This window comes from Protomyctophum parallelum (genome assembly GCF_964188405.1).
Source record: "Protomyctophum parallelum genome assembly, chromosome: 2".
Lineage (NCBI taxonomy): Eukaryota > Metazoa > Chordata > Actinopteri > Myctophiformes > Myctophidae > Protomyctophum > Protomyctophum parallelum.
The window spans coordinates 60,263,373-60,277,106 of record NC_139699.1 but is presented as its reverse complement, the minus strand read 5'-3'; the positions used below and the strand labels follow the sequence as shown (position 1 = coordinate 60,277,106).

Genomic DNA, 13,734 nt, shown 5'->3' with positions numbered 1-13,734 from the left:
CTCTCTGTCTCTCTGTCTGTTCTGTTATTGCAATCTTGGCCCTCAGGCAGCATATCTTCACTAGAAATACCTGGGATTCTTCACATCAACAAGTGTGTGTGTGTGTGTGTGTGTGTGTGTGTGTGTGTGTGTGTGTGTGTGTGTGTGCGTGTGTCGTGTGCGCGTGCGTTCCACAGCTGGTAAAATCATCCACTTACAGCTAAACCCTAAACCTCTGTTGGGGGGGTTGGTGAGAGAGACCATGAGAGAGAACAGAGTGTAAGCGATTTCCACCATGTTTGGTTCCGCTAAAAAAACCCTGCCTGCACCTGGCAGAGACAGAGGAGGGAGTGCTTGTTATGGTTGGTGTGATAACCTATTCCGTCCACCACGGCTTGCTATCTCTACCAGCCTGTCCTTGATGACACAAGAGGCCTTGAGGCTCATGAGGCGCACCCAAATGCCCACGGCCAATAACATTGTCAAGTTATTTCAAAAGTCATGTATTTGTTTTGTAAGACATCAGACATTGTACGCAGGACTTTTAGTGAACCAAAACAAGCATTTGCAAGCTCGACCCAATGGATTGAATCGATTACATGCGAGAGAGAGGCAGGCGGGCGGGCGGACGGACGGACGGACGGACGGACCGACGGACGGACGGACGGACAGAGAAGAAAGAGAAGGGGGAAGAAGGATAGATAAAGGGTCAATGTTGAGTTTAAACCAGTGAAACTGCAGCGGTCAACCAGACAATAAGTCACTGTGTATAATGTCGCGTTCGCTCTGTTGCCGACAGAGCAGCGGGCTACAAATCATTTTCAAAGGAAGCCAGCGCGACATGCATGAAGTTAAAAACTCATGCCCAACACTTGATGCTGTGTGACGGGCATGACGTGCTACAAAGAAAAGTCCTTCGGCTTTTTTCCGGCGCTCCAGTCAGTGTATACTGTCAATCAATCATACGTTTTTGTTTCTCAATTTCCACCCCCTCGCCTTCTCTCTCTCCCTACAATTCCTGTTATGTGAATGAAAGAATAACTCATTTGTCCCGTTAACCGGTTCCCTGTGCTATTTTTAAGCTGTACTATAGAACTTTTTTCCAGCAGGCAGGCTTCATTTGCTCAGTGGTTAAAAAAAATTAATCACACCCGTGTGAACTGAGTGGTGCAACTATACTATTATTGTGATAGTTACTGTACTGTGTACTGTACTGTATGGTACAGTTTTATTGTTAGTTATACTTTTATTGTTGTAGTGCTCAGTAGGGCTGGGGCGGTATGGGATCTTTATTACCGCGGTTATTGCCGGCCCCCATACCGCCGGTATGGCGGTTATTAATAAATATTTTAATCAATCAATCAATCAATCAATCCTTGTTTGTGCCGAATCTGGGTTGCACATGGTTTTTTGAACTCCCTCTGGTGTTGTTGTGTTGCTGGCATAATTAGACTGACTGAGCGTCACTGTTTATTATGATACACTTTTCATTTCATACAAAAAAAAAAACATTTCATTTTTTTTATTTTAAACCGCGGTAATGAACCCGATACCGCGGTATGCGTTACATACCGGCGGTATTGCGGTTATTGCACCCAGCCCTAGTGCTCAGTGTCAGTGGGCCTGTAGGCTGCTCAACAGTGCCACTTTACTTACAGTAGGGACACACAAAGCCAGTCATTGGAGTGGTGTGCAGTGCAGTGCACAAAAATGTAAGCACTTGCGCAGAAGACCCAGGTTGAATTCCAGGGTAGACATGACAGTTTTAGCGTGCAACTTTAAACCTATTATTCTCATGTAATAGCAGTGTGGCTTGAGCAACACTCCAACTCCAACTACGTTAGTTAAAAGTGATTTGAGACAATTCATACAGCTTTGCAGTTGTGTGTGTGTGTGTGTGTGTGTGTGTGTGTGTGTGTTATAGTGGGATTAGTACCTGGCAGTACAAGCCTGTTCTAGCTCCATAGCGTTTTTCTCCATAGGCGAAGTGTGTGTAGAATTCTAATGTGGAGGGCCAACTAGGTCAGTCTCTGACTGCTTATAATTAGTTGTGAATAAGTAGACGTTCCAGAATAGATCCAGTTTCTATGTATCAAACTTAACCTCAGCTGAAATCAGTCAGGGCAGTTCAGGACGGCGGGGCATATAATTGTTTATGTTGCCCTCGTGGCCCACGTGACATTCCTATTTCCTACCCTGTGTTGCACATTATATTTAGAGATGAGCAGAAACACTCCTCAAAGCCAGGACATTTCCACTAACATAATGCAAACCATACAAATCAAATCACCACTTACAGTACCTACAGTGCACTACAGTACTATATTGTTTCTCATGCATTCAAGCCAGAAGTACCCCCCATGGCAGGCACCAGTACTGCTCCCGATTCGGCTACAATAACCCATTCTGACCGGGCACCCATTTTGGTGTCGGCATCATGTTATGCTTTAGCTATTTAAAAATAGCAGATCTACAAGCTCATATCGCGCCACCGAGTGGCGCGATACGAGCTTGTAGGTCTGCTATTTTTGAAAAATCGAAGAGCGACTGACATTTTTAGAATCTGATCTCAGGTCAGAATGGGTTCATCAGACCAGTGTGTGTCCGGCGGAAACCTCGTATGAATCTGATCTCAGGTCAGAATGGGATAAGAAAACATAGCACAGGCTGTCACCGCTGTCTAACATTTGACTGAAATCAATCATCTTGTCTGTAGTTGACTGGAAATACCTGAAGTACCTTTTTGATACGGGTTTGGGTTCTACCTATGCCGGGATGGCTTCAGACGGAACCTCTTCTCGGCGCTTCTCGGGTGAGGTTCCAAAACGGAGCTAAGCCCAACCAAATTATTATTAACCAATCAATCATGTCCTAGTTTATTTTTCAATTTTCCATTTTATATATTCAACAAATTGAAAAATAGCAGACCCACAAGCTCACAATGATGTCGTGCCGTCAATGACACTGTGTGTAGTGTGTACAGTAACTTCCTTGGCCTAGTGTTAGTCTTTTACATTGAATGACAGATGTGTGTAAGGGGGTGTGGCCTAACCTGAGGGGTAGAGTGATGAGTGCCGGGGGGGGCGGAGCTTTGTGAGTGAGTGCAACAGCAGTGAGTTGGAAGCCTGTTAGGGTGCTGAGAGAGAGAGAGAAGGAAGGAGAGAGAGAGAGACATTAAGGGAAAGAAAGACAGAAGGAGAGAGAGAGAGAGAGAGGGAAAGAGAGACAGAAGGAGAGAGAGAGAAAGATGGAAACAAGGACAAAGAAGGAAAGAACAGCAGACAAATAAGGAAATGATATTACTTTGGAATATATCAGCACCACTGGGGACACACTCCATATAGCATGGTGAGCAAAAGAGACACACACACACACACACACACACACACACACACACACACACACACACACACACACACACACACACACACACACACACACACACACACACACACATGCTTCCTTTAGTGTTATGGGGAGTCAGCAGCCTGGTGGGGGGAGGGGTGCAGGAGAGAGAGGGGGGTAGTTAGAGTTAGAGGTAGAGGTGGGGGGGTGTTAATGGAGATGGTAGACTCAGATTGTGTTGAAAACTGTAAAAGGGAAGGGTGTGTGTGTGTATGTGTGCGCTGTGTGTGTGTGTGTGTGTGTGTGTGAGACACTATGATTGATTGAAAATTGTATTTACAGTGTGTAGAATAAGCACAGTTGGGGGAAAGCACAGCACAGTACAATACAATTCAAGGTCTGCTAAGAGGATTGAGTTATACCCAGAAAAGAACTTAAGACTTGTTTACATTGGAGGCCATGTAGGAGGACCTCACTGCAAAACTAGCTTACTGCCAACACCTGGCTCCATGCTGCTGCGTGTGTGTGTGTGTGTGTGTGTGTGTGTGTGTGTGTGTGTGTGTGTGTGTGTGTGTGTGTGTGTGTGTGTGTGTGTGTGTGTGTGTGTGTGTGTGTGTGTGTTTTCTATGGATGTCAATGATCTATTCATTAATTAATTGATAACCTTATCGATCGTTTAACCGGTTAGTTGATAATGGCGTTTAAAAAGAAAATCTTAATTTCCCTGAAAAACCCAACATTTTGATGATATACAGAAAGAATACAAAAGGCATCATATATTCCTTAATCAAGTTTGACCATTTGGGACACAGGGGCCAGGCAATGGCATTTTTATGAGGTGTGTGTATATATAAAATGAAATGAAAAGTGCACTGTGTCTTGTCTGTCACATCACATCCAAAAGCAGAGACATTTCTGTGGCTGCCGAGATGGGGGGCCTTTTTTAACCAATAACCAGCCCACTTTTCTTTCCACGCGTGTGCGCAGACAGCATTACATTCACAGAAAACTGCCCAATGATAGAACCGCAGTATATTAGATTAATTGTTAACTGTTATGTTTAATTGAATAATTTCTTAACGATCGACTACTCGATTAACTGTTAACTAACAGCCCTAGTGTGTTCTTTTGGTGTGTAGTAGAACCTTGTGGGGTATTCTCCGGCTGGTTTTGTGTCCTTGGGACTTTCTGCCACTCGACTTCTGTGTCTGTGTGCGTGTGCGTGTGTGTGTGTGCGTGTGCGTGTGCGTGTCGTGAGCTCAGCATTTCTCTCTCAGGGTGTGTGAGGGAGGTCAGACCTGTGGCGGGAAAGGAATTGTAATTTTCTAGTGAGGTGGGGAAGTGGTGATGGTGTGTGTGGAGAGGGATGGAGGGATCCGATGAAAAGGAGAGTCTTGCTTTTGTTAGGGTAGAAGAACGCCCCTGTCGGCATCATTCAAACGCATCAGGACTTCATGCTAACTTTTTCCACACTGAATTCGGTCTCACCAGCATTCCTGTGTCTCAATGACAATTTCACATGATGCCAGGGGGAGAGGGCAGAGAATCTCCTTGTTCCCAGACACGATCGGTGCTTGCAGTATAGAGGGTATACGCATGCTTAAACTGAATGGCACATCGAGTGGCAAAGCAACATGCAAAGTGAGTTCAACATTGTTTAACGTTGTTTAATGCAATCAGATATAGGACTTTTCTGTGTGGATGTATGGGCTGTCGAGGCCAGAAAGTAGTTTTTTTGCCACTCAGTAGGCGTTCCTGCATAACTTCCTGATTTGACGTCACGCGCATACCCTCTATGGTTGCTTGCTTGGCCCTCAGAATGTCCTGCTCGCAGCGTTGAACTACTAATCCCATCGGCGACACACTTCACACCGCTCTCACTTATTGGTTCCTCAGCAATATACCTGCCAAGTGTGAAGTTGATTGGATAAGAAGTCGTCCAGTCATGATGAGATGAGATGGACAGAAATATATACAGAGGTTTTTCTTTTACTTTATAGATGGATATTAGTATAAATCACAAATACAATAGATTGCCGTGTAATATGAAATATAATTCAATTAGATTATTATCCCATTCTGACCGGGCACCCATTTTGGTGTTGGCATCATGTCGTGCTTTAGCTATTGAAAAATAGCAGATCTACAAGCTCATATCGCGCCACCGAGTGGCGCGATACGAGCTTGTAGGTCTGCTATTTTTTGAAAAATCGAAGAACGACTGACATTTTTTAGAATCTGTGCTCATATCCTCCATTCAATGTGTCAGTGGACCTGGAGAGCAGTTGGTAAGCTCATGTGGGTGTTGTGCAGGTTCAGGGTTGTTTATTTACACAACATTCAAGCAGCATGAGTCTCAAACAGTTTACACTACATACAAATACAGGCTGATTTGATGCTTCCGTTCCGTCATAGGGTCTTGTGCCCACGTGGTTGTTTGGCTCTGGTGCTTTTATCCGCCTCCTCTGGATGTGTAATCTCTCTGTTCTGGGATTTGTGGATTCAGGTGACACACACCGCCTTTGAATTGGCAAGTGAATCATTCCTTCTGTGCCGTAGCTCACTAACTAACTAACAAAGCCTGTGTTTGCTCAACTTTAGTGTCTCAAGGCAGCTTGAGGTGATGATTAGACAGCTTGATTTATAACATGAACACTGACTCCCTGGTACACCGCAGAAAGAGCCAGGGAGAAAGTATGTGTACGATAACGCGCATATCTCTCTCACACGTGCACGCACACACGCACTGGCTCCCCCCAGAGTTACTGTCGAAGTGTCCTTGCGCAAGATGCTGAAACCCTAATTGCTCCTTATGTGCAGGTTGGTGCCTTGCATGGTTTCCTCCGCCATCGCTGTATGAATGCAAATGTAATGCACAATCTATGTAAATCGCTTTGGATAGAAGTGATATATAAATGCACCATTTACCATTTATACCAAAATGGGGGTCCTTGAAATTAAAAAGGTTCATGAACCACTGTACATATGAAACAGTCCAGCAGGGTTTCAAATTCTAAATGCCGAACACAGTGAACGCCATTAGTGTTGAAAGGGATAATTTAAGACCAATTTATTCCAAGTTAACAGCAACCAATAATTTATACTGTTCTTGACATACAGTATAATAACACACCCACACCCACAAACAATCACTCTTTCTTGTCTGTACATGTTGTTGCACCAATACATTTAATATATCTGAAGGGGACTAGTCATATAGCCAAGTATCTCTTGAGCAGTGAACAGTCTAGCTCTCATTAATATAGAAGATGTTTCAGTTGTTCTCTTTTGGGAATGGCATTTAGAATATTGAAATGTCCAAAAATGGAATGCCCGCACATGATATGTTTGCTCCCTGTCCTCTCTTTATTTTAACCAAACAAACAATGTTTCACCCCTCCAGGCTTTCTCAATAATTAACAACATTATTATTATAGCCCGGAGAAAGTACGGAGAGGCAAAAACGTTATCTGTTTGGTTAAAATAAAGAGGACAGGGAACAAACATATTGTGTGTGGACATTCACATTTCTGGGGGGGATGTGCATATCGTATATATATTTTTTTTCATTGAAATGTCCATCTGGTTTAGCCTGTTGACCCCATACAATACGAGCATGTTTCACTGTAGAAAGTATTAACGATAGCCGAGTTTAATCATGTGTTTTGAACTGTTTAATGATACATACAGTATAGTTTATCTTTCGCATCACAGTTCGCTGTGTAGAGTGCCGCAGCACTTGGCAAGCATGCTGGCGGTGTTCACAGTTCACACACTGCCGTGGCATAGAAACTCTCTCTCTTTGACTTACAGCACCGTTGGTGTGTGAAATTGATGGTTTTTGGGGCGAAGCCAATGGCAAAGCCAATAACGGTGTGCACGGTGGAGAGAGAGAGTTTCTCCCTTCACTCCCTTGCTCGCATCATCCATAATATTAACCCATTCTGAACGGGCACCCATTTTGGTGTCGGCATCATGTTATGCTTTAGCTATTGAAAAATAGCAGATCTACAAGCTCATATCGCGCCACCGAGTGGCGCGATACGAGCTTGTAGGTCTGCTATTTTTGAAAAATCGAAGAACGACTGACATTTTTTTAAATCTGATCTCAGGTCAGAATGGGTTAACGCTGGCAGTTACGTGCTAGGTTGAGAAACCCCCACCAACTTCTACGTACTGTGTCGAGGCACACACACACACATACACACACACACACACACACACACACACACACACGCACACGCACACGGCGCACGCAGCCCTGGCAAATAGAGCTGGGGTGTTGTTTATTGGTGTGTATTTACAATGCACGGGAAGTGATTCAGACACTCTTATCTAGGGTTCTTTAGAAAGAGTGTGCCGGTATATACAGTAAGGTATCAGTGATCAGTGCAACAACCGCTCCAGAGGGCGATTAGGGGTGATTGTAGTATTTTATGATCAGCCTGTCCCGTCTGCTAAGTGCACTAGCATGGCCAGCCATGCACCAATGGAGACAAAGGAAGGACATGAAGTGAATGTGCCTGACCAGCAAGTAAAATGTGTCCAGTCGTCGTCCCCAGAATCCAGAACTGAGAACCACCAGAGGTCTAGGGTAGTGGTTTTCAAACGTTTTTTTTTGTGTCCAAAGGCACACCAAAGCCACAGCTAAATAGCATATATACTGCATACAAAATGTGTCTCTTTGTGAGCTTGTTTGTTTATTCATTTACTTTTACATTTCTGCCTATAATGACGTGTCATTAGTTAAAGCGCAAATGACATGCATTTTAAAACTGCTTTTAATATTTAATAATCGTATTGTCTATGTCCCTCAAAGTTATTTCTAATGGTTTGAGCCTCAATCACCACTCTGATATAACCAGGCCTTGTCAATTCTTTCTGGACTTTGAAAGCAGTTTTAGCTGCCAGTACCACACTGTCCTGAGGTGGAGAGGGTGCTGATATGCAGATTATTTAATATTTGAGTCATTATAATACTCATGCTAGATAAAACCATGCTTGTTTCCATTCCATGCCAGCTTGGAAAATCAACAATGGTGGACATTGTAAACAAAGTGGAAATGCAAATTTGCAACTGAAGACTGAAGAAATGGAGGAATTATACAATTATACATTAAAACACCCATATGACATGAAGGCCTGATTGTTCATTGGTTATTTGTGGGGATAGAAAACACACATGGGAGCCCCAAAAACACAATAGAAATTGAAAAAGTTGAATTTTATGTTATAGGTCCTTTAAAATATTGTTTTAGGTTATTGCTTTCGTCTTGTGAAATGACAAAAAACAAACAAACGATGAATTACTTGCTGTCTAGTGGTACACCTCGACATGTCTTTGGTCCAGAGGGGCCAGTACAGGGAAGCCTCTATTGACCATTTGCAGACCGTAGCCATCTTGCCACCAGAGTATGGAAGCACTCGTTTTCAGTAAAGCAATGCCCTGCTTGCCTCCTGCATTATGTGCTAATTCAAAACAGGTGGTACACAGGACGGTTGAGAGTGATATCTAACGAGCACTTCCAAACTCCAGCACTTAGGAAAATAATCACCTTGCACATACAGAAAGTAACTCATAACATGTCTACAGGGGTTTTTTTATGAAACAAACACTTTGAGGATAGAAAGAAAGAGAATAATTCAAGCTCTTCGTACAGCTGCAATGATGGTGAGTTTGACGTTGTTTAATACAATCAGATAGGACTTTTCTGCGTGGATGAATGGGCTGTCAATGGGAAGTTGCACCATGCCATTAACCCATTCTGAACGGGCACCCATTTTGGTGTTGGCATCATTTTATGCTTTAGCTATTGAAAAATAGCAGATCTACAAGCTCATATCGCGCCACCGAGTGGCGCGATACGAGCTTGTAGGTCTGCTATTTTTTGAAAAATCGAAGAACGACTGACATTTTTAGAATCTGATCTCAGGTCAGAATGGGTTAAATGATATGGCAAGATGGCCGCGGTCTGCATATGGTCCATGGAAAGTTGTCGGTTCAAATCCACCACAACAACGGGGCAACATGAAATCTGTATCAGTGGTGTAATGGTGTATGAGAACCAAGAGGTACTGTGCACGGCCAACAGAAACCAACCAACAGGACTGATTACAATGAAGACATTACAGTGCATAGTGATGAAAATTCTCTACCACGCGCCATCACAGACATGATGGACAGCTCGCTGGCGGGCTGACCTTTCACTTATGACCTTTTTGGTGTTGTCTGCATATGTGGCCTAGTTAACCCTAAATGTCTCGGTCCTCAGAACCCCACAAGAGTCATGAAGGAGGCATTTACTGATCACAACAGCTGCTGTGGAGAAAGGACTCACTCGCATGCACAAAGAGCAGTGTCCGGTCATTTGTCACATCTATTTTTATCTTGACACTATTGTTCTAAAATGGCTTGTACCTTGTCAGTTACTAGTATGATTATACGTTACTAGAACATTGTGGTTAGAATATTAGTCATGGTCTCTAGCTCGGCAGATGTCTGACGCTGTAAGGCAAGTCAACTGTCGGCTAATTTCAAACGCCGCATCTAGACTTGTAACAAAAAAATTATAATACATTGAAATCACATGGCTCTGTCTTGGCGGCAACACTGCACTGCGTTCCAGTTGAATTTAAATTAGATTTTTCACTTACTTAGCTAAAACATTTCTCTTCAGTTGACGGTTCTTTATTTGACTATTTACTGCCTGGTTGGGTTTTACTGGTTTTCTATGGACATTGGATATGGATATGTAAACTGTCTGCTATACAGGATGGTTTAGCAGCATATGATTGTTACTTGGGCTGAATAGCATGCTCATAATTCGCAAAGCGCAATGTTCACTACAAGCCTATGGAGTTGAAGATATACTTGTCATGAGCAGAGCCAGTTGGAGAGGTGGAGAGGGAAAAGGTTGGGGGTCAGGGTTCAGAGTTCAGGAAGAGAGCATGCCGCCCATTCCTAGACTGAGGCTGTGGACTCATTACATTACATTTTCATGTTGCCACTTGCCAGTCTTTCTATCTAGAGTGCCTACGTGATTATGACAAATCAATGCTATATTTTAGCTTAATATTGTGAAATGCACTGCGACACATGTGAAAGAAATGCAATTTGATGCACGTGTATGCAATGCAGTGTTTTCCATACAATGTTTCATTCTTGATGGTCAAATATTTTTTTGGGGGGTGAGGGGGCGATGGGGCATATCAACAGATTCAAGAGGTTTATGTGTTGTATGCTGTGTAAGTATGGGCATTGAAATGTTAGTGTGGCACCAGGCTGTGCTAACAATAGTTAATAATTTGTTCAGATGTCCTCCTGAATGCACCTGGACCGTGTGGGCCTCAGGTTCTGCACATAGCAGCCAATCTACCTTCTTAACAGTTAACGGCTTAATAGCTATTAACAGTTTTCTGGAAAAACTCTGTTTCTATGCGAGTGGTGCTCAACCTTTTTCATGTCAAGGACCCCCAGGATGATCTGTATTTGGCTGCGGACACCCATCTGAAAATATGTTGTTCCAGGCACCCCCCAGAAGCAAAGATTTGAGTTGAAAACGTTATACCGGTGTGTGTGTATATATATATATATATACGAATGTATATTGAAGATATGCGCCACATTTTCGCGATTTTTCTAAAATAGCAGATCTACAAGCTCGTAACGCTGCACTCGGTGCTTACAGTATATGACTCGGTGCCGTGCTATATGAGCTTGTAGATCTGCTATTTTTCAATAGCTAAAGTATAGCATTAAATGCTTAAAATACCAAAAAAGGGTTCCACAAGAATGGCGTGAAAGAAGAGGCATCATTAATGTATTGCTTTCTTATATATAGAAACAAACCATATGAGCGTACTGCTTTTACATACAGGTAGCATGCTGATGCTGGTTTTGCTGAATCAGAGGTGTGATGCGTAACAGCATCAGCATTAGCATTACGCCAGCATAGTAATTTCACAAAATACTATCAACATGGACTGTGTGTGTGTGAGAGGGTTCGGATCATCATGTAGAATAGATGATGCAACGTGTTGATTCTGCAATGGCTGACTTGTGTGAACGACATCTCTGTGGATGAAAGAGAAGCAGTACCCCCTCATCCTCGCAACACACAGATAAACATTTAGATGCCATTATAACTGTACTTTTCAATCTAAATAATTCAGACTCATTTCATTGTCCTCTTCCGGGTATGATGATGCAGGGCGCATACTAGTTACCCTCTATAGTAATTTTATTGAAACTGCTTGTGTGCAAAACCTGACGGTACACTTTTCAATTAGGTAAACATAATTGGAACTAGAACGGCACTCTGTCAAGTGCATACTTGCTTGTTGCACACTAGTAGGCCATAAATGGCCTACTAGTGCGCAAGCAGAGCGCGCAAGTACTTTCGACCGCTACAAACTGTCAAATCTCAGTAATGACTACTTGTGCCTGATACGGCAGTGGTGCCAGATTACATACATGTATACATAGGAGCATTACCTTTAATCCTCCCAACACTAAAACATATCGTCATTACGTCACCATCGAAAACCAAACTCTCTCAAAACCACTCTGGCATTGGGTCCTTTAATCCACATCTTTATTACATCATCATTGAGAGCTAGTTATACATATACTATGTATATGTAATTTGTAAGTTGATTAGCGGTATACTGTGGTTACTTTGCGCCGTACACACCGTCCCAGCAAATTGTGCCTGATACGGTGATGTGGATTAAAGGACCCAATGCCAGAGTGGAATTGGTTTTCGTTGGTGACGTAATGACGATATGTTTTAGTGTTGGGAGGATTAAAGGTAATGCTCCTGTGTATACATGTATGTAATCTGGCACCACTGCCGTATCAGGCACAGTTTGCTGGGACGGTGCATACGCATCAAAATTGGCGGGACGGCTGGGACGGTGCATGCGAGTCCCGGGCGAAACTAGTACTTGCGCGCTCTGCTTGCGCAAGTAATGATACAGCATAATATAACCAGCAAGACGCCTCGCATCCGCCTGGGTGACGGCAGACTGCTAGGTGAGCGCTGGCATGGGGGGTCAGATCAACATATGGAATTAATTGTGTACTGGCCATATATGGAGCATGTCTTGAGTGTACAGGGTTGATCAACATAAGGAATGTCAGAACGGGTCAACTCCATGTGTAGAGATCTAAGGGTGGCAGTGGGGACAGTTTCTCGAGTGTACAGGGTTTGATGAGGTCAGAACAGGTCAACTCCATATATGGAGATCTAAGGGTGGCAGCGGGGACAGTTTCTCGAGTGTACAGGGTTTGATGAGGTCATCAAACCCTGTGTCATCAACATATGGGATGTCGGAACAGGTCAGCTCCATATATGGAGATATACGGGTGTGTGTGTGTGCCACAGCCACTGCCTCAGCTCACAGTTTCACGTTGCAGCGTTCAGACTATGGGTTTTCTGGGTAAGTCTCCCATTGGCTTAGAGGCAGCCTCAAGCCCCCAAGGAGGCCCTCCAATGTTGAAGCGCTCTGCCCTACTGGTCAGAGGTGGGACTGCAGGCGGAGCCGTGGATTTATGACGTCGCTCCGGTTCGGCCTCTATCCTTTTATTACGCTACGGGCAGCCTAGAGACTCAGACGAGGCAGACAATCATGGAAAATGTGTCCAGTAGCAAATGTAGTCCAGGCGCTTTTCAAGCAACTGGGAAAAAAAACAATCTCCTTTTCTATTAGGAATGTGCGGTGACGGGACAGAGTCCTGTGTGCAGGTAGTTTAGTGACACAGCAATACAACAGGCCCGGTGAGTCCTCCCCTCGTCCTCCCCTCCTCCCTTTTCTCCAGTCTGCCTGTGAAACATGACCCCTGCTCAGGAAAGAGGACCCCCCCATCCCCCAGTGGGAAAATCCCCCTGCCACCAAATTGGAGTCAGCCAGCCAGTCAGTCAGCCAGCCAGCCAGCCAGTCAGTCAGTCAGTCAGTCAGTCAGTCAGTCAGTCACACACACACCCAGGCTTAGTACAAAGTAATGTTTTAACCATCTGGCTGCTCTGACCTATTTGTATTTAACCTGCATTCATCCATTTATTTATTTAACCAACACTGATTCATGCCTATAAATACTGGTCGGTAGCGCCTCAGTTCTTCTGTTGGTCACTGGGAGCCACAGTCTTCTACATGCTGTGTTGTTGTGGTGTGTGTGTGTGTGTGTGTGATGAATGATGTATCTGGATCTATTCCTGTAGCACTGTGTGTTTGAATGTTTATGCGATAGCGTTGTGTGTTGTGTGTGTACCATCTGTGTGTTGTAGGACTCCCTGTCCTGTTTTATGATGTGTCAGACAGGGTGTGTGAGCAGAGCTCATACTGCTCACATTCCATTCAAGTTAGTGGATCGGCTAACACGCGTGTAGTGAAACACCGTAGGCTACCTAC

At 43.9% G+C, this 13,734-nt stretch overlaps 1 protein-coding gene across 3 annotated transcripts in view; it reads left to right on the top strand.

Moving 5' to 3' along the window:
* Window positions 1-3,133: 3,133 nt before the first annotated feature.
* The window catches only part of plekhg4 (pleckstrin homology domain containing, family G (with RhoGef domain) member 4), a 64,677-nt gene continuing 54,076 nt past the window's right edge, over window positions 3,134-13,734 (top strand). For all 3 annotated transcript variants that reach the window (XM_083759982.1, XM_083759983.1, XM_083759981.1), the window contains exon 1: window positions 3,134-3,327. In XM_083759982.1, the coding sequence (XP_083616108.1) occupies window positions 3,325-3,327 (3 nt within the window). In that variant the 5' untranslated portion in view covers window positions 3,134-3,324. The remainder of the gene's footprint in view (window positions 3,328-13,734) is intronic.